Source organism: Cygnus atratus, chromosome 3, assembly GCF_013377495.2.
Source record: "Cygnus atratus isolate AKBS03 ecotype Queensland, Australia chromosome 3, CAtr_DNAZoo_HiC_assembly, whole genome shotgun sequence".
Lineage (NCBI taxonomy): Eukaryota > Metazoa > Chordata > Aves > Anseriformes > Anatidae > Cygnus > Cygnus atratus.
In genome coordinates this window covers 9,715,611-9,736,079 of record NC_066364.1, presented here as the reverse complement: position 1 = coordinate 9,736,079, position 20,469 = coordinate 9,715,611, and the positions used below count along the sequence as shown (strand labels likewise).

Genomic DNA, 20,469 nt, shown 5'->3' with positions numbered 1-20,469 from the left:
GTGTGGGCACTAGGAACTCCTGTTTCCAGGACTTGAGCTACTAGCTTTGCATGACGCTGCTCTGTGCTGTAAATATGTATCTGCTGCCACAAAACTTACTCAGGTATTTGTAAACTAGTGATCCATTGCTTCCCATATGTAACCCCTTGTACCATGGGTTGAAACCAGGCTCTAAAAGGTCATGACTGCAAATAAATCAATGAGATAATTTCTGTTTTCCCATTAATGAACCAGCAAAAATCATATTCCAGACTGGATTGATTGTATTAAAACAAACATGTACACAGAATTTCTAGTCTTGTTTGTTAAAGAGTTTATTCTCAAAGAGATAACATTATTTCAGCCTAAGTAGGCCTTTTTCAAGGACTATCTATACAGTATTCCAATAGCTGAAAAGAAACCATTACAGTTCCACACATATTCCACCTCAAAGTAGTCCTATTTTGTGAGGAAATTCTTCAACTTTATTAAATTCTTTTTTAAACTTGGAATTCATTTAAATGAGGTCTAGGCTCCTGCCTAGGGGACTGAGGGGAAAACACTTCGATTCCCGTCATATTCAGCGATGTCAGTGGAACTTTGACAGTCACCTAAATACATGATAAGCAAAAGTTAGACAGCTTGATGTCAAAACAGAAGTATCATGGGGAAACAGGTAAGAAACCCATGTATTTCTGAATCATAAATTAGCCAGTAGGAAAAAAAATCTAAATTTCTTTGCAAAGCTTTCTGAAAACTGATATATGTGTAGATTTCTTTTTCTCAATAGAATGTTGTTGTTATCTGCAATTGTCCAGGACTCAGATTTCTATTCAATGATAATCTTTTCTGCTTTTTGATATTTTTTCTGGAATTCATTACTTTTTTTCTTATTTTTGTGTGCTCTCTTGCGCTCCTTTCCTCTTCTTTTTCTCCCAAACTCATCCATGAATGTAGTTCTAAGTTGGGAAATAAATGTGTTTCCAAGTTGTTCTTCACCTGGCTTATAAATGCGACCTTTATTTTAAACCTGTTTATTCTGTGTATTCTGCAGCTTTTGCAACTATTTACAATATGTATTGCACATTACTGGCTTGATCCAACATACAGTGAAATCAATGCAAAGACTTCCCGTTGACCTTGAAAATGGTTGGATTAAGCCCTATGGTCCAAGTGAAACTAGCTGTAATGAATGACACAAAAATGTAATAAAGAACTCATTTATTGGGTTATTAAGCTTATTAAAATAACCTACTGTAGATTATTCAGTTTTCAGTTACAAATTCAGATTCAAACAGTATCTACCTGAAGTTCCAGTATGCTGATTGCTGTTATTTTTAAATACATTGTGGTATAAACTTATCACTTCTCTTCTGCATGTCCATTCAGGTCTTCATGCGCTTCTGTATGTTTTCTACAATCTGCTGAATACTCAGCTGCTCAGTGGCAAGTTGTTCATCAATGAATGTTTGCATTTCTTCCCATTTCCTGGAGCCTTGTTCAATGCCTTGCTGAATTAGTGTGCGTGTTAATTCCACCTTTTTTCTGAGTGCCTCTCTGCTTTTCTGGGGCATTTGGTTAATGGACTCCCAATCAAATGGCACATCTATTCTAAGCTCTCCTTGACGAACAGCTATATATGGTTTTATGCTGTCAGCTGTTACTTGCTCAAGCCAACGAAGAAGCTCAGAGATATACTGCAGTAGTGCAGAGTACTTCTCTATAGTTAGATCAATTAACTTTTTGGCCTCACTGATTAGCTTTTCTTGAGAATCACTAAGCTGCTCATAGATCTCCTGGAGTTTTGCCTTGACTTGCTTGTTATATTCATTGATTTTCCTTTTAGCAGCTGCAGACCAGTATCGGATCTTTTCCTGAGCAGCAGATGAGAGTTCCATGACCTTCTGTTTTCCTTTCCCTTCAACATCAGCTATAAGCTCATAGTATTCCTGGCTGTATTTTTCCACCAGTTCTCTTACTTGGTCTGTCAGGCGTGTAAATGAATCAGCAAGATCTTCAATATACCTGGTGTGCCAATTCACTAGTGTGTCTATTAGATTCTTCAGCCATCCTAATACCTTGTCTTCTACTTCATAGTATTTCACTGACCATCCAAGTGTAGTTGGATCAAAATATTCCTCCCTCAATGCCCTTATATAGAGAAGCAGCTGGTGCAGCTTTTCTGAAAGCTCCTGGAATGTCTTCTGGCTAAAAACTTTCACCTGAGAAATGTATTTTTTAACATCTTCTGCCAAGGATCTAAGTTTCTGTGCATAGACTGAAGCCATTGCATCTTTGTACAGCTGTTGTGTTTGGGCTTTGATGTCCTCAAAATTTTTGGACTGCAAGCTTCTAACTATATCTTCTGCCTTCTGAAAAGTTTGTTGCACTATTTGTTTAAGTTGGTTAAGCTTTCCTGCAAAGTCAGCTTCCTGGAGAGTAGCAAACGTCTGCCTGATTTTTTCCTGCAAATGTTTCAGCATTTCTTTAATTTGATCAAGTACATTACGACCTCTAAGAATTGTTTCAGAAGCAGGAACTCTGACTTCCAGCTCATTAATAGCTGCAATCAAGGCATCAAAGTATTCCTGAAGTTTTGAAAGGCATATATCAGCAGTTTTTGCTGCCTTCTCTGTAGTCATAAGGTATAATTCTTCACCAGTGTACTTTTCAGAAAGCCCCGGAACCTGGAATTTTGTGGTCTTCAGGAACTCAATGACTGAATCAATTAGGTGTTTTATTTTCTTGTGATACTCTTCAATTATGTCAATTGTAGCATCCAAAAGCTTTGCTTTTAGTTTTTGATATTCAATCTGTCCAGCTTGATCTGCTGCTTTTTGATACAGCTGTTTAGCCTTCACCTTCATCTCCTGATATTTGCCAGAGGCCTCACTGGCAGCTGTGCGAAGCTGAGCATCTATTTGGTCTATTTGTTTTGCAGCAAATGCGTATGCTTTGTCAGCATTATTCTGCATTATATTCTTCATCTTCAAGGTGGCAGCACTAATATCCAGTCCCATATGCTCCTTATGGTACCGATTAATATATCTATAGACTGCATTTGTCATTTTAGGTACTTTGTCTTTTAGACCCAACAGCAAGTCTTTGGCAGCATCCTCTTTCCAGTTGAATTTCATTTGAATCAGGTGAGGATTCTTGAAGGATATCTCACTGCTTAATATGTCAATGTCCTTCTGAGGAGCAGACTGAAAATATAAGATGGGATAACCAAAAGATAGATTGTAAATAAAACAAATCCCACGTTATTTATAGTAAGTGTATTTCAATGTTTTCATTTTGCATAACTTTAAATTTAATATATATTAAGATATATACACTACAAATTTTTGTCTATGGTATGTTTGCTCCCATCTTGAAAGGTTATTTTGGAACAAATTATATTGTATCAAGTTACGCTATGCCTCTTTGCACAGGAGTACCACAACATAATTTAGTCTTTTTGTTTGTTTTTAAAATCAGACTGCAAATAAGATTTTTCTTTCCTTTCTATTAAATGCTATGAGGCCTCATAAAACCTGTCAATTACTTAGGAGATGACCCTTCCGCTCATTCTTGAAATTATTTAAAGTGAATTTAAACAACCTTTCCTTAATATGAAAACATTAGAGGATTTCATTTTGCAATCATTTAAATCAATGAAACAATGAGTGAAAGCTACTTAGAGTAATTAAAGATCCTCAAATCTATTTACATAAACACATTTTCCAGTTTTCAGTAATAAATAATGAATTATGAGTTGATGGTGATTCTTAAATTAGTTTATCATCTTGGAAGGTAAAATATTTTGTAATTGTGGTATGCCAATAATAGCATCTTTTGTTAGCAAATCTAAAAAGGTTTTTACTTCTCATAATGTATTGATGGATCCAAAAAGAAGACACATTACGTCTGACCACTTCCAGGGGCTTGATTCCTATAAGGGCAACTTTTGAAATAATTTTAAGTAGTCTGATAAGTATACACCAAGCCTGATCGTCTGGTTATCAAAAACTGTTTCTGTACTTCACTTTCAGCAGGTGTATTTTCTTGATCATGGCAGAGGGAAAAAAGCTGAAACAGTCTCTTCACATAGATGCTACTTTTAGAATTGGCAAGGCCAGTGTAGGAAATAAAAAACATAATTACTGATAATACACTTTTTCTTTGGACAAAGGGTGTTTAACTTATGTCTTAATATCAACATACACAAATTTTAAAAGGGAGCTTTTTCTTTGACCACCGCCAACCTTTTTGCTTGTTATTGGTCATATCAAGCTTACCCGAGTTCGGTAGTAAAATTTCTTCTTCAGAATGTCAGTTTCTACTTCAATGAGATAGCCTAAGGTCCCAGCAGAAGGTGTAGATACTGAAGAGGATATTGTGCTGTCAGTCGTTTGATAACGTACATGAATATCAGTAAATGTTGGGCTGATGACGTCTAGTGATGCAGTGTTGGCCACAACTCTACAACAAAGAATACACAGCTATAATGAACACAAGAAGACAGCACAGGCCCTAAGGAAGTACACAATGCAGTATGCCTAAATATAGCACTACCTATGATATTATATATATGTCCATGTGAACAATACCTTTGTCATCAAAAGAAGGTAGGGCTTTATTATCCAAATTTCTTAGGATTTAGCCTAATATATTCAAAACTTCATGTTACTACAATTTTCCTTTTTTTAGATACTATATTGAGCTCGGTTGAGAATTTTCATTGAATAATGACAACAAATCAAAACCTGTAGCTGCCCTGTTGTAAGCTTTCTAAAGACTTCTATAAGCTGACTTCAATTTTTTCCATCAACGTAAGTTCAGGCAGTATTTTGTATCTGCATTTGTACTTGCCTTCTCAGACTTCTGTCCCTTGGATATATCAGCACAACACTTGGAGATCAAAACAGGCAGTTAGAAGGCCAACTCTGTAATCCCTAGTACAAGTACTTGTGAATAAAAATTACTCTTTAATGACTTGTGCTGACAGAGGGTTCCAGTGAAAAAGCTTTGTTGATGGTCAGATCTAGAACCGCTCTGAATATGAAATGCTGGGTTTATATCTTAGCAATTATATGAAGTAGGGCTGCTCAGAAAATCTATGTTGGAAATACTGAGAGGGAATAGCATTTCAGCTATCTCAAGATAGAAAAAGTTACCACCAATAATGACAGATTAGTTACATAGGTTCTTACTAATTACAGCAAAGCACTCTGGGGCATTTGTGTTCAAAGCAAGAAGTACATCATTGGCACTTTTGTCTATTATAAATTAGATTGTCAGAACAAATCTTTACCCAAATCCCCGAAGACTGACATCTTGCTTGTAGTTTGCACTCAAGTCACGGTGAGAAAGGCTGCCAGTGGTCTTCATAACAAACATGTCTCCTTCATATTTGTAGTTTGAAACAGCTGTGAAACAGGTTTCAAAAGTATGTTTTACCAGAACAATACAAAATACATGTTGAGCTAGTCCACAACTAGGCCAGTTGTGGACTGTTTCCATTGTATGCAAAATTATACCTCAAGAAACTAAATGACTATAATGCCCCAAATAAAAAGATACAAAAATGCTTGTTCAACCAGAATATTTTAAAATTAAATTTTCCTCTATGTTTATAATAACAGGGGTATAAAATTTTGCATTCATGCAGACCAGAAATGGGGATTCTAGATTTTAATCTCTCGAGAGTTTTATAATTTTGTTCTTATGTATGCTTTTACTATTATTCTAAAGTCTAGAATTAAAAACTATATGGGATGCCTGAGCTTTCTGAGTTGAAATATTTTGAAAACCAAATATGTTTAATTCATAATGATTAATTATGAACATTAATGGTTATTTATGAAAATTAATGGTTAATTCTATGATTCTATAAGAAAAAAGGTAGGCATTTATATATCTGAACTGAATTACATAAAAAGTGAGCCCGCTTTCTCTCATTTAAGGGTATTATCTTAAGCAATGGGGAAACGTTATGATGTCCGCAATTTAAAGTAAGAAACCTCTATATGAAAAAAGAGATCTCTTCCATTTCTTTTCAGAGTGTGCCATTAGTTATACATATGACTTGTAATTAGCCTTCAAGGTGTCTGACTAAGACTGATAATAATTTATGAAAAAATGATGATGAAGACAAAAGGAGATGTATAATCTAATGTAATTGCTAAACAGAAAAACAGTATGGAGTGTTTACCCCAGAACTGTGGCACATAGAATTATAATGTCTTACCATTCAAGTCATATTCCAGGAACTGTAATGTTGAGCTGCAGGTAGAGTCGACAGACAGTTCAAAGGAGTCCTTTTTATTTGATAAGTCTGTTCTCCAGGTGACATTGTACAAAGGGGAAACAGCTTTCAAAGATCCAGTCAAGGCACCAAATGATGGAATGTAAATTCCAGCAGGCAAGGACACCTTGAGAGGGGGGACCTCAATTTTCTGTTCAGGAATTGTAATTGTAGGGAAATCAAAATCTGCAATCTTATTAGCTACTTCATCCAGATTTACATGGAAACTGCCAAGAGAAATACTCTTTGGAAGAGTGAATTGAGACACAGTTATTTGGTATTCAGGTACTGTCAGCTCAAAATATGGTATCTTGTATTCTTCTAATGTAATATAATTGGCTCCTACATCCACTTTGGGGAATCTTAGTCTTGGCAGTGTGGGTAAATTGACGTCAAATGGCATCGTGTTTAGTGTCTGTGGAATTTTTATGTTGCGCAAGTCAATGGTGTAGGCTGGGACCTGCAGAGTGGTGAAAGGAACTCTGAACTCTGGAGTGCTGAAGACAGGACTTGGAACCTTTAGATGTAACTCAGGAATATTGAATGTGAAGCCATCGGTTAGCTTATTCACAGGTATGGGGAAGAAGGTACCATCATCACTCTTTGTGTACACGAGGGATGCTGAAGCATTTAAGTATTGTTTTCTGTCAGCACTGGTAGTGACGTCCAGCTTCAGGATATCCCATAAGCTCTTCTCAGCAATGGGACACTTCATTTTTTTGAGGAAGTCCATGTATCCTCCCAAAGATCCAGAAATATCAAACTTTGCCTTTGATTTTTCATTTGATAATTGCATATCATGTCCCAAAGATAGTGACTGAATTTGGCTTTCACCCTTCCAGCCAACTTTCTGGTTCACAGTATTGATTTTCATTAGGACAACCTGATTAATTGAGGCTATGTCCAGGAAGGAATTTGGCTGAGTGGCTTGAATCTGAAGATCTGCTGACATGCTCCAAGGAGCCAGCTCAAAGGTTGCTTTGCATTTCTGAGACCCCGTTGTTGTGAAAAGAGGTGTATATCGTGCATAGTTTTTGCCATTGTGCTCCCAGACTGCATAAACACGTCGAGTAGATGCTTCAATTGCAAGTAGTTCTTTCATTTCACTGTTCCAGAGTCCATCTGCTTGGGAGTTGGCCTCAAGCTTGAGAGATGACCGGGCTCCATTAGCATTCAGATAAGTGTTTGCCTCGTGGACCAGAGTTCCAGAAAATGAATTTCCAGTGTAAATTACTCCATCAATATTCCCCTTTGTTGATGATTCTACTGATAGGTAAGATGTAAGGCTCTCCAAAGCAAATTTGTGAGCAACTCCTCCCTTAGCACTGGTGCCATATTTAGGAGTATTAAAATCATACATTACTTTTAGCCCAGAGGAAAGCGTGGGTTTAGACTTAGTATTTCCAGAAAGCTCTTGGCTGAAATTCACTTTTAATACTGGTGTGTTAATTTGTGCATTTGTTGTCAATGATGCTTCCATGTTCCTCCTTGTGAGACTAATAGTGCTGTCATGACCTCCTCCTAGAAATTTGTTATTACTCAGAGAGAGTGCTGTGGCCAGTTTCAACCCCCTTTTTCTTGTCAAGCTGGTTGAACCATCCAGCTTAAACTGTAGTGCATCAAAAACAGATGAAGATGAGATACTAAGTTGCCCAGCAATATCTGACTGATTAAACAGCCCAGCATTTGCAGTCAAAGTGATCACACTGGATTTAAATGAGAAGTCATAAGTAATATTTCCCATGGCAGGAATTAAGATGTGGTTTGATGGGCTATTGATTCTGAATCTAGGAAGCTTTAGAGTGCGTAGATCCTGTGGAACATGAAGGACTGGAAGTTCCAGAGAAGGTAATACTAATGTGTAAGATGGTACTGAAAAGCCAATAAATGGGACTGTGAATCCTGTTGTACTTATTTCTTTTGGGAGCATGTAACCAAAGGCTGGCATCTCAGCAGTAAAAGGAGAAACCTCAACATTCACAATTGGAATAGTGTATCCTGGAATCCTGAAGGTCCGTGGCAGTTTGTTCAGTGATGTCTGTATTTTGTATTTGTCAAATTTTGTTTTGGCTTCGTTATACGACTTTGTGAGAAAATCTAAAGCTGTGTTTCTTCCTCTTTCAAAATATTTGTTGAAGAAAGTGATGTATTTATTAAGTGCTTCATGCACTGTTGCTAAAGGAAGCGGGATTACATGCATGTCTTTGTTTTTCTCATACTGAGCATTCAAATTTAAATCAAATGATTGTCTTGTAGTCTTCAGTAAGTCCTTCAGGCCTACCCGTTCCCACAGTGAAAAATCTTTTAGCTGAGGAGTCTGGATTCCAGTATAGGGAACATTAAGCTGAGGAATGGTTAGAGGAATATTTAGGAAGTCTAGGTTGGCATCTCCACTCATTTCAACATGAGCTTCAATTCTGTCATCATTGTTGCCAGCGGACATATTATGGGAATACCTGTACTGATTGAACCTGCCAGTAGCTTGCCAGCTGACCTGCTGAACAGAAGAACTGAGTGAAAGACCATAGTTATTCAGGAAGTCAATTTTGCCAGTCAATTTCATTGGGAAGCTGATTTTCACATTTCCATCATTGTTTGTTAATACTCGAATTTCAAAAGGCTGAGCCAAGAAGAAAACCTCATTATTCACAGTCCCAGTAATCCGTCCATTGAGACGAGCATTGTGAGAGCCTGTTAATTCTACTTTCATTCCTCCAAGCTGTACTGTGCCTTTTACATTCAGAACGCTACGCCCCACACGCTGTGACTCAATTTCAGACTGAATCTGAAGCGTTGCATAGTTTAGGAAACCACATTCGTATCTCACAGCTTGGCTGACTTTCAGGTACTTATCATTTATTCTGTAGTCACCAAAGAATATAATAATGGGACCCTCAACCCTGAAAGTGGCATGTGAATCATGAGTGCCTTCATCAGAGAAATTAGGAGAAGCCCATTTCCAGTTTCCTTTAGCATTGGAGGTAAATGATATATGTCCTGCTTCCACCTCTGTTGTCATATTATTGACAAAATCAGCCTGGCTGGAGAAGGCAGCTTGTGGAATATTCAGTCTGTGGGAATATGCTGTTCCACTCTGTATCCAAATTTTTCTTTGCAGCTTGACCATTAATTTATTCTGAAGTCCTATGGAATTTTTTGTTGTATAGAAGTTTGCTCTGGTTTCAGCTTCACCTTCTACAGAAGTCCCTAAAAATACCACTTCATTGCTGTGATCAACTTTAAGGAACCTGTGGTTGACCTTCATGGAATTTTTAATGTTCAGCTGTTTCATCTCAGGGGCCAAGAGACGTGAATCTGCAATAACACTAAAAACTAGGAAATCTAATTTGGATGTTGTTTGAGCTGAAAGGGAGGTCACAAATTCTGGACTGTTTACAGATGTTGTAGTATTATGAACTTCAGCTTGCGTAGACAGTGTAAAGAATGGAGAGGTAACTCTGAAAGCACCAGACAACTTGCCAAATGTAGGGACAGTCACTGTATGTGGGATACGTGGAAGTTGGAACTCTGGTATCTTCAAGTCAGGAATCTGGAGCTCATTTAGATTTAGCTTTGGAACCAATAATTCCGGTATTTCAAACTGAGGCATTTGTAATTCTGGGAAAGAAATGTCAGAAAAAGGCATATCTCTCATCTTCAGATCTTTAAAATACAAATCAATTGCTGGCAGCTGAAAATCACCAGACATGAGTTGGTCTATTGTTCTCACAATCTGCAATTTAATCTCATTTAGGTCAATTGTATAAGATGGAACTTTAAAGCTATTTAGAACAGTAAACTCTGGAGTAGTAAATTTCATTGGGATTCTCATGTCCTTTAGTCTCTTAATATTTATCTCATAGGAGGGGATATGCAGATCAGTCAGTGGAACAACGAAGTCTGGTGTTCGAAATGTTGCTTCGCGAAGACTTCGGAGACTGAACTCAAAGGCAGGTATAGTGACTATAACAATTCTTATTTCAGGGACTTTAAATCCTGTTTCAACAAACTGGTTTAAATTTTCAGCCCAATTTTTTAGATCATACTCTTCAGCCAAAATAACAATTTTTTTAAAAGCTATGTTCCACTGTTCAGAAATGTATATGACAGCAGAATTGTAGAATTGGCTTATCTTCTGAAGATACCATTCAAATTCTTTGGAGATATCCATGTCAGAAATCCTCTCTCGCAGGTCTTCCAGATGCTCATTTACTTTGGCTTTCAGATTAGCAAATGTTGTTGAGTTTATGAGCTCCTTGAGCCAGTTAATTATGGCAGCAAGCTTGGTGTCCTTTAATTGTTCTATGTATTTTGAAATCACAGCACTAAAATCTTTCATATACTGTTTCAATGCTTCTGCTTTCTGTGGAAGTTCTAGATTTCTGAGTTCCTCATTTATTTTCTGTGTTACTTCTTGGATTTTCTCATTTGTTTCATCAATAAACTGGTTATAGTCAAAAGACTTGAGTTTTTTTATAACCATGTCAAGGAACTTGTTGACTTCCTTTATCATCATTGCATAATCAAAGGTTTGCACTTTCTTGACAGCATCATCAATAAAAGCAAGAATTTTATCAAAGTATGTCTTCACATCAATTTTTTTCAGGTAGACAGTCAGTTTCTGGACAGTTTCTTTTATTCTGTACTGGTTAAGCAGTTCTGTCATTCTGTCCATTAAAAAATACACCTGCTTATCAATTTCATATTTTACAATCAGTTTATGTATATGACCTCGGAAAGCACTGATCTTCTCGGACACTTCATAATCCTCCATCCAATTTAGAATAAAGTCTTTGATTTGTTCAAGAACTTCTTTCATTTTTTTAATTGGCAATAAACGCTTCAATTTTTCTAAAACTTGTTTAACATCAAACATTTTAATCTGCTGTTTCAATTTTTCTGCAATGCGTCTGACATCAATATTCTGAATCTGAATTTTGAGTTGTTCTAGGCTCTCCTGTATTCTAGCAGTGATCCTGTACTCATCATCTACATTTTTAATCCAAGCCATTGTGCTGCTTCCAATTTTGCTGGGATAATATTCTTGAAAAAAAAATTGTAATCTCTGAAGAGTGTCAACTACAGTCATTCTTATGTTATATTTGTTATCTAGAGCTGTTATTTTTTCAACTATTTGGTCAAGAAGCTGTGCAATAAGTGCTTTAATGTCAAACTGTTCAAAATTGTCTTTGATGTATTGCTCAATTTGTATCAGATAGACCTGAAGCTGGAGCAGTATTTCTTGAAGATTTTCCAGGGCTTTTTCCAACATAATTTGGAGATCATCAGATGTTATTCTGTAGTCCTTTGTGAAAGCAATCAGATTAGTTTTCATGGTGCTAACTCTGCCTTTCAGATCTAATTTCTCCACGTAATCATTAAGGTGCTGTGGGAGTTTATCCAAAGTTGCCTTGTATTGTCTCATATATTGATCTATGTCAATGTTTTTCAGGTAACTTTGTACAGCCTGCAGTGTGGTTAGCATGGCACCTCTGATTTGCTCAAAGTAGACTGGTAAGTGTTCCAAGAGTGGTAGGTTAATAACATGCATATCTTTATTTTTATCGTACTTCACAGAGCCAGAGATGCTGAATTCTTGAGGCTCTGACACACTGCCCCTGAGGCCTAATACATCAATGATGTTAACTTCTTCAGATGTGAATGGTAGTGTGATTGATGTATCCATCACAGAGAGATCTGCTAAAGCTCTTCCACTAAGTTCCACACCGGTCTTTTCTGCATCATTGTAAGCATTGAGATCTTGTGAATATACATTATTGTTCAGCTGACTTTTCAATTTCCAAGCACTGGACTGTTCTGATGGAGTAAAAAGCATATGAACTTTGTTATCAAGCTGAGTAGTGTATCTTCCTCTAGACTTGAAGCTGTGACTGGTAGATCCTCTGTAATCATGGGAGAAAGTGAAAGCAAGAGGCTCTGCTTTAAACAGGAATTTGCTGTAAAGGTCTCCTGTGTGTTCACCCATGGCAATCAGCTTTCCATTACCATTGGTATGGACATCAGCAGTGACAGTAAATGGGGCCATAGTGGAACGCAGAGCATTGCTGAACCGGAGAGATTTGGAATCACAGTTTGTGTTCATAGTAATTGAGGTAGCCAGTCCTGCTATATTGAGATTAACTCTGTGACTCACTGCTGCACCTTGAACATTTGCAACCATATCTGTTTTAAAGTTTGCAGCTAGATCAGCATATGTAATAGTGTAGGTATGCCTTATTTCATCTGCTCCATAGGCTGCTCTCATATTGCCACCCAAGTTCAGCTTCAGAAGCTCGAGGAGCAGTTCTGCTTTGTTGGAAACTTCGGTTTTGGTGTACTTAATATTATTGCTCAGCTTAGCTGTGAGTGATTTGGGCTGCAACTGCAGATCAAAACCATGCTTGTGGAACTTGTCAACGCTGAAGCTGTTGTCTAACTTTGAAGAAAACATTAGGGATAAACCAGGAATAGTCAAGTCATTTGAGTACTCCAGCTTAATCTCTTTGAATGACCCTTGCAAATTATTTGAGAACTTGAGTCCTTCTCTATTAACTCTGAAGTTTAAAACATGTTTATTGTCCATACCCAGAACTGTACTCTGATATTCACTTCCCAGCGTTACTTCCGTTAAGCTGACTCTTCCACCAAGATTGAATTTTGCATTGTTTTTACCATAGCGCCCAGAAGAGGATAGTGACATAGAGCCTCCAGCAGTATCAAGTTTGGCATTCATTTCACTCTGCATTGTCAATGGACTAAATTGCACATTTGTAGTTGCACTGCTAGCTAGACCATACTGATTAACATTGAGTGATGACTTATGTGCTGCTCGATTCCTTTGATCGGTCAGAGAGATATCAGTGTTGAAAACAAGATCCTGGGAATTGAGAGAACCTGCAAACAAGGCATAATACTGGGCTTGCTTGTAAGTGGCTTGGTACTCAGAGCGAAGTGCTGCCATCTTCTTTGACAAAATTAATTCAAGCTTATTAACAGCTGCAAGTTGTCGATACCTCCCATTTGTTTCAGATGTCATTTTCAGCTGGCTATTCTCATACTTCAGTGAAGCTGTGTTCTTTAATAGTCCACTTTGTACATCAGAAACCGAAGTAATGGAAAATACATCATCACTGTATCTACCAGATAGTTGATTCATAGCTTGCAGGTAAGGAGAATCCAACTTCAGATTTGATTTCCCTTCCAAAACCTGTCTCTTTTCATTGTATGAGCTTGACATAGTATAAATGCTTCTTGCAAAGACAGAAGCCACTTCCAGTTGCCCTTCCATCTTGACATTATTGATGTTCATGTTATTTGTTTTTTCAGAAACAATATCACCGGAAAATGAAAGCTGAGGACCCAGAGTACTCGATGCCATAAGTGATACAGTGCAGTTTGAAACTAGACTAGGTTCATAACTCTTTGTCCTAGACAATTTAAAAACTGAAGTTAAGAGTCTGTGCTTCAGGTGATTTTCATATGCACAGGTGAATCCATTTCTATTATAAGATGCTTCGCCAGAACCTGAAATAGGAAAAAGAAGACAAAAGATGACAAAGTGATGTAATCTATACCGTTTTGTCTTTAAGATTTTGTCTGATGTCACTAAGCTTTTATGTTACTACTTGAACTGCACTTACTGTTACTATACTATTTTGCTTAAAAGAAAAAATATTTTGGTTGATCCTGAATATTTCTAAAAAAAAAAAAAATAAAAAAATAATATTTTTATATTTGGGGCTAAATTTTCAGTGAATAAATCAAATCTTTATATTGTTGTATGAAATATAATTATGAGATGATGCAAAGTTATGTCATGATTTAAAATTTAATTAACAAGATGGACTCCCAAGAATAGCTGAAACTACAACATAGCTAACATTTCCTTTTCTAAAAATGTCATTTTTATCATACTTCATATGAGGTGGGAAGTTGATAAGAGACTAAAGTTAGCCTGACCTTTTCCAGTATAAGAACTATCTTAAAAGAACACCACTTTTAACAACTGCCTAGTCTGAATCTGGGCTAACTGCCATATAGTTACGGCAGTATATGGACACATATAAGTAATAAAAAATATATATTTGTGTACCTATATAGAGAGAGGGAGAGAGAAAAACAAACTGGAGGCATACCTACACACATGCCTGATTTTGAAAACACTTGACTTGTGAAATACACAAATGTTTATATGATCATGCCTTCAGTTCTGAAGAACTGTGCCTTTGGTATGGAATATATTTGAAAATATATACCTTAAGTCTTTAACAAATTATCTGACTTCTCCTTTAGTGCCTAAATAAATGGATTCACATTGTGTCTTCAAAAACACAGAGAAAGTGATTTGAGATTACACAACCTCTTTCTTTAAATAAGCAATGTAAAAATAAATGGGCTGTACCTGATATGTATAAAATAAAGTCATTTAAATAGTTTTGCCAGCATTACAATATTAGCACACATTCTTACCTTTCACATTGTAGGAAAGTAGCTCAAAAACTGAATCAGCATTCGTGGTGTAAGTAGTTCTTATGCTGGATGCTTTCTCTGTGCTGCTATTAGCCAAAGTGTATGCTCCTGTCCAGTTGTAATAGTTGCTGTACACATTAGTAGAGACCTCTAAAGTACCCAGTAGAGGCACAAGAAGAGGATAGGATTCTGGAACATTAAATGCTGGGATTCTGTATTCCTGAGATGGTACATTTATTCCTATTGACTCCATTACCAGAGGAGGTGTTTTAACAGTTTGTGGCACCCTTATGTCGTAGGATGATCTTCCACCAAATGGTAATGGAATATTAATTAGAAAACTGTTCTTATTGAAGATGTATTTGATCCGGCCTTCACTAGAAAATAAAAGTGATTCTGTTAAAAGCTGTGCAAGTCCATGACATATACACAGAAATGATTCCTACTATTCCCAGGATACTGGGCTTACATGGTTATATCAATGTCCTGACTTTAGGTTTAGAGAGAAATGTAATGATCATCTCAGCATTTTTGAAGCACTCATCTATCAGAATCTCCTGAAAGCATTTTTGATATCTGAATTCTGTCAATGTTTTTTCCCCTTATTTCATAATCAGGAAGACTGAGAGATCAAGTAGTCATAGAATCATAGAATGGTTTGAGTTGGAAAGGCCTTTAAAGAACATCTAATTCCAGCCCCCTTGCCATAGGCAGGGACAGCTTCCACTAGACCAGGCTGTGAAACCTGTAGTCCAGAAACACAATATTTCCATAAGGCCTTGGATTAGAATTCAGACATTCCTGAGTCTTTGTTCAGAGCTTAAATAACCTTAGCTCACAGGTAGAGAGTGTCATTCAAGGGGCCACACATGCAATTGTTATGAATCTTGCATTTGATTTTCTAATCTAAGAATCCAAATCTAAATCTGCCTTATGCATATTCATGAAAAGATGTATTGGCATGAAAATGAAGGAATTTGAAAGAAAATTGTTGGTATACAGGAAAAGATAATTCCTCCAAAAGTCATGCTGCACTTCAGCAAGGTGTCATGCTGAGTACCAGAAAAAAGTGATTATATTCTTTTTTTTTTTTAATGATATATTCTTACAGATAGGTATGAAAAGTCTCACTAGCATTAGATGTTGTAAGAACCTAAATTGGCAAGAATTTTTCTCTGATCATAAGCATTTCAAAAGTTTAATCCAAATATTCAGGATATTTTTTTATTTATTTTAATCTGAACAAAAATATATAAAAATGTAAGCATTCCACCAGGATTTAGGACTGGAAAAATGGATTGTTAGCTGAAAAGTTTGTGGGGAATATGTGTTATGAAAAGGCAAAACAGGAGGAAACTTTGCTCATTTGTTCATGAACAATAAGCTGGCAAAGATACTTTTCTTGTTTGTCTAACTGGTCTTTTATATTACAAAATGTTCTTTTTTACACTTAGAGCTATTTCCTAAGATGAAAATTAAGCAAACATTTAAAAAATTTGTTCCTTACATGAAATGGTTAAAAAAGCAACATCACAGAGAAGTAGAAATTCCTATTATTCCAATGTGCACTATTGGTAAGAATGTAGGGGAAAAAACATTTTCCTTGCTTATACTTAGCTTAGGAATGCAATGAAAGAAATAGGGATGTAACATTTTATACTACCTCTGTGAAAGACGATATCCGGAAAAACAGCACTAAGAGATAAAATGCAACGCTTCTCCCCGTCTGTTTATATAATCCAATCTTACACTAGCTTCTTTAGTTCTTTGCATTCATTTTATCAATCAGTATTTCCTTAACTCATGAGCAAACTATACAAACAAGATTTATCAGAGTAGTAGCTGTGGGTGTACCACTGAAGATATTACCAAGCACCACTGCTCCTTGAATCCTTATGCATGAGCAGAGAAGCAATATGGTATGAACACTAGTTGGCAAGAATAATATATGCTAGAAACTGCAATGAGATCAAATTCTGGCAGGCACATGAACATTTTAATGACTAGATCCACTTCAGCTGATTTATTTTTTAATTTCCTAGAGACAGAAGGAATATACTATTTATTTGTTGCTGGTCCCTCTTTTTGTTGGTCAGGCCTTACCTTTCAGAAATTTTTAATATATTGGATGATTTCTATCAAATTTGACAGAAGGATAAAAGCCTCAAGAGTAATTACATTTATACAAACTCTGAGAAATCCAGAGTAGCTGGAGGAGATGGGCTCAAACTAGTGCAAGTATCCAGCCCATATGTGCACAACCATGGCATGTGCTGCCTCTGAGCAAGTGACAGATGGAGTCAGGGTACTTATACATCTACTATACCAGTGAAGGTCAACCAGAGTGTTAGGGGAATAGGAAGAACTGTCCAGTAGGACTGCACAGGAAAAAGTTTAGATGTTAGGGTTATGGCCAAAGAGAAGGTGTCTGTAGGGATGCAGAACACAAATCTATGAGAAATCTGTCTTCATTAGTTCTGTGACTCCAGAGTAAAGGTGTTGAACACTGTATTTTTGCTCAGTTCTCATTACTATACAACACAAGACTTCAGGATGTATTCATTCATATGCTGCAGGAGTGATTAGTGTGGATTCAAATTTGTCTTACTTAATTATATGCATCATTTCCTCTATATAATTTAGTCTCTCTGGTCCTAAAATTCTTTGTTATTATTCTGATGTTATGATGTTTACAACAATTCCACAATGTTTAATAAAATAAAATAAAATAAAATAAAATTGAAATAAAATAAAATAACACAAACATAGGAATAAATATCTGTTTTCAGTTTCCTGTGTGATTATCCTTATTTCTCTATCTACCTTTTCAGGAAAAGTTCTTCAGGAATGGTGATAACAGGCAGGTTAATTTTCTGAATGCTCAGTTCCTGCAGTCCACGTAGTTTGGCGTGTAGAGTCTGGGCATAGGGAACATCTTTTGATGCCTTTTGCAGCCAGGTGTTGGTTGCCTGCAACGAGGAGAAAAGTTTTCCAAAGTAAAACAAAGTTTTAGGACTTTCCAACCCTTTAAGTTATGTAAGTTATCTGAAAGCCAGCATAACTATTAGTATAGCACTAGCCATCTGGTAAAGTGGTTGGCTTGATCAAAGTTGAAAATATAAATCGTACTCAATTTGATGAGTGCTTTTACAAGTAGTACCCATTTTGTCTTCCTTGGGGGAGGCAAAAATTAGTTAGGACTATGCAGTCATGTTGTAATTAATATCTACTGTAGGTTGAAACATACCACAATAAATTGTGATACAATATGTCGCATAGTCATATCCGTATGAGCAACCTTCTGATCCAGCAGTTCATTGGTATACTTCTCTAAAGTCTTTGGGTAGTCTGAAAAGTCCACTGGGAAGCCAGAAGACATTCTTTTCACAGCAGCACTGGCACCTGAATTCCACTCTAGCTCAACTTTTTCAGAATCTGAAAATGATTATTTTAAAAGAAAAGAGTAAAATTAGTATATTTTTGTTCAATTTAGGGGTATAATGTAAACTAAGGTAACAAGTTGTTTAAAAGTATAGGTTGTACACATGGCTTATGTTTTTGCTCCTACCATATCTGAAAAGAACTCTTTCTGAAATTGTGTTCCCATGAGTTGTTGCAGCTGAGCTCATCTGAAGATATCCCTTGGTGGGTGAATAATTAACCAATGCTTCAGATCTAAGTTCAGTTTGCAGGCGAGGAATAGAAATGGTGCCTCCTAACATCGCTTCTTCCATTCCAGCATATCTGTGAAAGCAAAATGTAAATACAAATGTAAAACATTTTATTCTACATTTTCACTATGTCTCAGGAGCAATTTCAGCATTTAAATCTAAAGTAAAAGCATAATAGATGTTACAAAAGATAGAATGCATAAAACTTGTATACTTCTTTATGAGTCAATTAATGTTTTCAGCTCCTATCAGTTACTTTGTGAAATTTAAATTAAATTGTTATAATGCAGCTGTTTGGATATATACAAGAATAATTCCGTATTATATATCATATAAATCCATAATACTGAAATGGATGAAAATATCTACCTGTCTATTAATGTTCTACCTGAACCAAATTCTGAACTCAAGCTGAATTCTCTATTAAGGATACTGAGTTTGACCATGAATCAAGTAGAAGTAAAACACTTGACAAAATATATTATGCCACCGGGCTTCATTTTCCTTTACTCACATTTATTTTATCTCTGTGACTTTGTTGACTTGAGCAAACTTCTAATATTATGTTAGTGCAAATGAAAGGGAATTGAGGTCCCTGACATCTGTCCAAAGCTCCCACTGATATCAGAGGCAATTCTGCATGAACAGCAAAGACAAAGACTCCCTGGGGCACCATCAAGATCACAGAATTCCATGGAAGATTGAGGTTTATTAAAGAATGTGATCAGCTCATTTCACCACGGGCTTGTGAGGCAGACAATTTTAGAAACCCTGGCAGGCTGAACATTTTTGTTAGGTCCCCTGTAGATGTTCCCGGAAATATTCTCATCATGAAGCGTGGGAATTTTTACAGGAAGCTGTCAGTTATTTTTGGTTTTGTTGCTTATTGAGTGCTGTTAGATTCCTTCATGGGGAGATGTAATAACATTTTTTTTTTAGAGCTGAATATATCTAGTAAATGATAATACCTCTCTGAACAAACCTTGCCTTGTTTATATCCTTTGACTATCACACCTGCAATAACACTAGTACAATGTCATTCTTGTAATCATGTTTGCAAACATGGCAGAACTACCTCAAGAATCTTCCAACAGAAATTATACATGTAGTAGGAAGGATCAGTTGGTGTATTAGGCATAGTTATTTTATGTATATGCGATGGGTAACAAATAAAATAATATTTCAAGGGCTTTTAAAGGGGGTTTGAAGAATGAGTTTATATGTCTCTATACACGAATGTGCAGTTTCTCCAAAAATGAGATATTGTTTTCCAAAATTTTCAACGTTCAGTAAAAACTTCAGCTATCTTATCCAAAAGTATCTGAAGAAGTCTAAATGGTTTTCTGAGTTACCTTATTTGGCCAGTAAGAGTAACTTCAGGAATCTTCTTGTTATTAAAGTCCAAGACAAAGGTATATGCTTTCTTCCCCAAAGTGGATTCATCACTAATTCTGAAGTTTGTACCAAAGTCAATATCAACATCTGGAATGTGGACATCACTGGTCAAAATCTTCCTGTCTCTATTGTACTTGAAGGTCAGTGTGGCTTCATGCTGCTTTACACCTAGAAAATATGTACTCTGGTTATTCACAACTATGGAGTCTTGTGGATTTTTCTAAAAAGGAATCAAAAACCAATCAACTGGAAATTATATCATCCTGGGGATCTAAGGCAACCTTTGATGAATTTCAGTTAGAAACTGGGTCATCTTTTTCTCCTCATTTTCTAAACCCATCATGGATTAATCCAGTCACAACTTTGTTACTTAAAGTTGCTGTCTCCCTTTAAAAACTTTATTTTTATGCAGTTTTTCTTAATTTGTATGCATTACTTTCATATTTTATCAGAAATGGTGTTTTTCTCCTATATAGAGCCTGTTAATTTCTCCTTTTCCTTTCTTTCATTCACCAACACCACATTTTCATTTAAAATACATTAAAGCATTTTTTGGGATGCAAAATCTGCCTCTCATCATGAAGATCTTTCACCAGGATTGAAAACATTGAAATGAAATGAAATGAAATGAAATGAAATGAAATGAAATGAAAGTGAAAGTGTTGG

General features: G+C 36.2%; 1 protein-coding gene across 1 annotated transcript in view; it reads right to left on the bottom strand.

The window, feature by feature from the left end:
- Window positions 1-1,364: 1,364 nt before the first annotated feature.
- The window catches only part of APOB (apolipoprotein B), a 36,489-nt gene continuing 17,384 nt past the window's right edge, over window positions 1,365-20,469 (bottom strand). The window contains exons 21-29 of the mRNA XM_035560179.1: window positions 19,761-19,971; window positions 18,306-18,481; window positions 17,985-18,172; window positions 17,561-17,706; window positions 14,738-15,114; window positions 6,212-13,792; window positions 5,276-5,390; window positions 4,260-4,443; window positions 1,365-3,185 (exon numbers count right to left, since the gene is read on the bottom strand). Of these exons, the coding sequence (XP_035416072.1) occupies window positions 1,365-3,185; window positions 4,260-4,443; window positions 5,276-5,390; window positions 6,212-13,792; window positions 14,738-15,114; window positions 17,561-17,706; window positions 17,985-18,172; window positions 18,306-18,481; window positions 19,761-19,971 (10,799 nt within the window). The remainder of the gene's footprint in view (window positions 3,186-4,259; window positions 4,444-5,275; window positions 5,391-6,211; window positions 13,793-14,737; window positions 15,115-17,560; window positions 17,707-17,984; window positions 18,173-18,305; window positions 18,482-19,760; window positions 19,972-20,469) is intronic.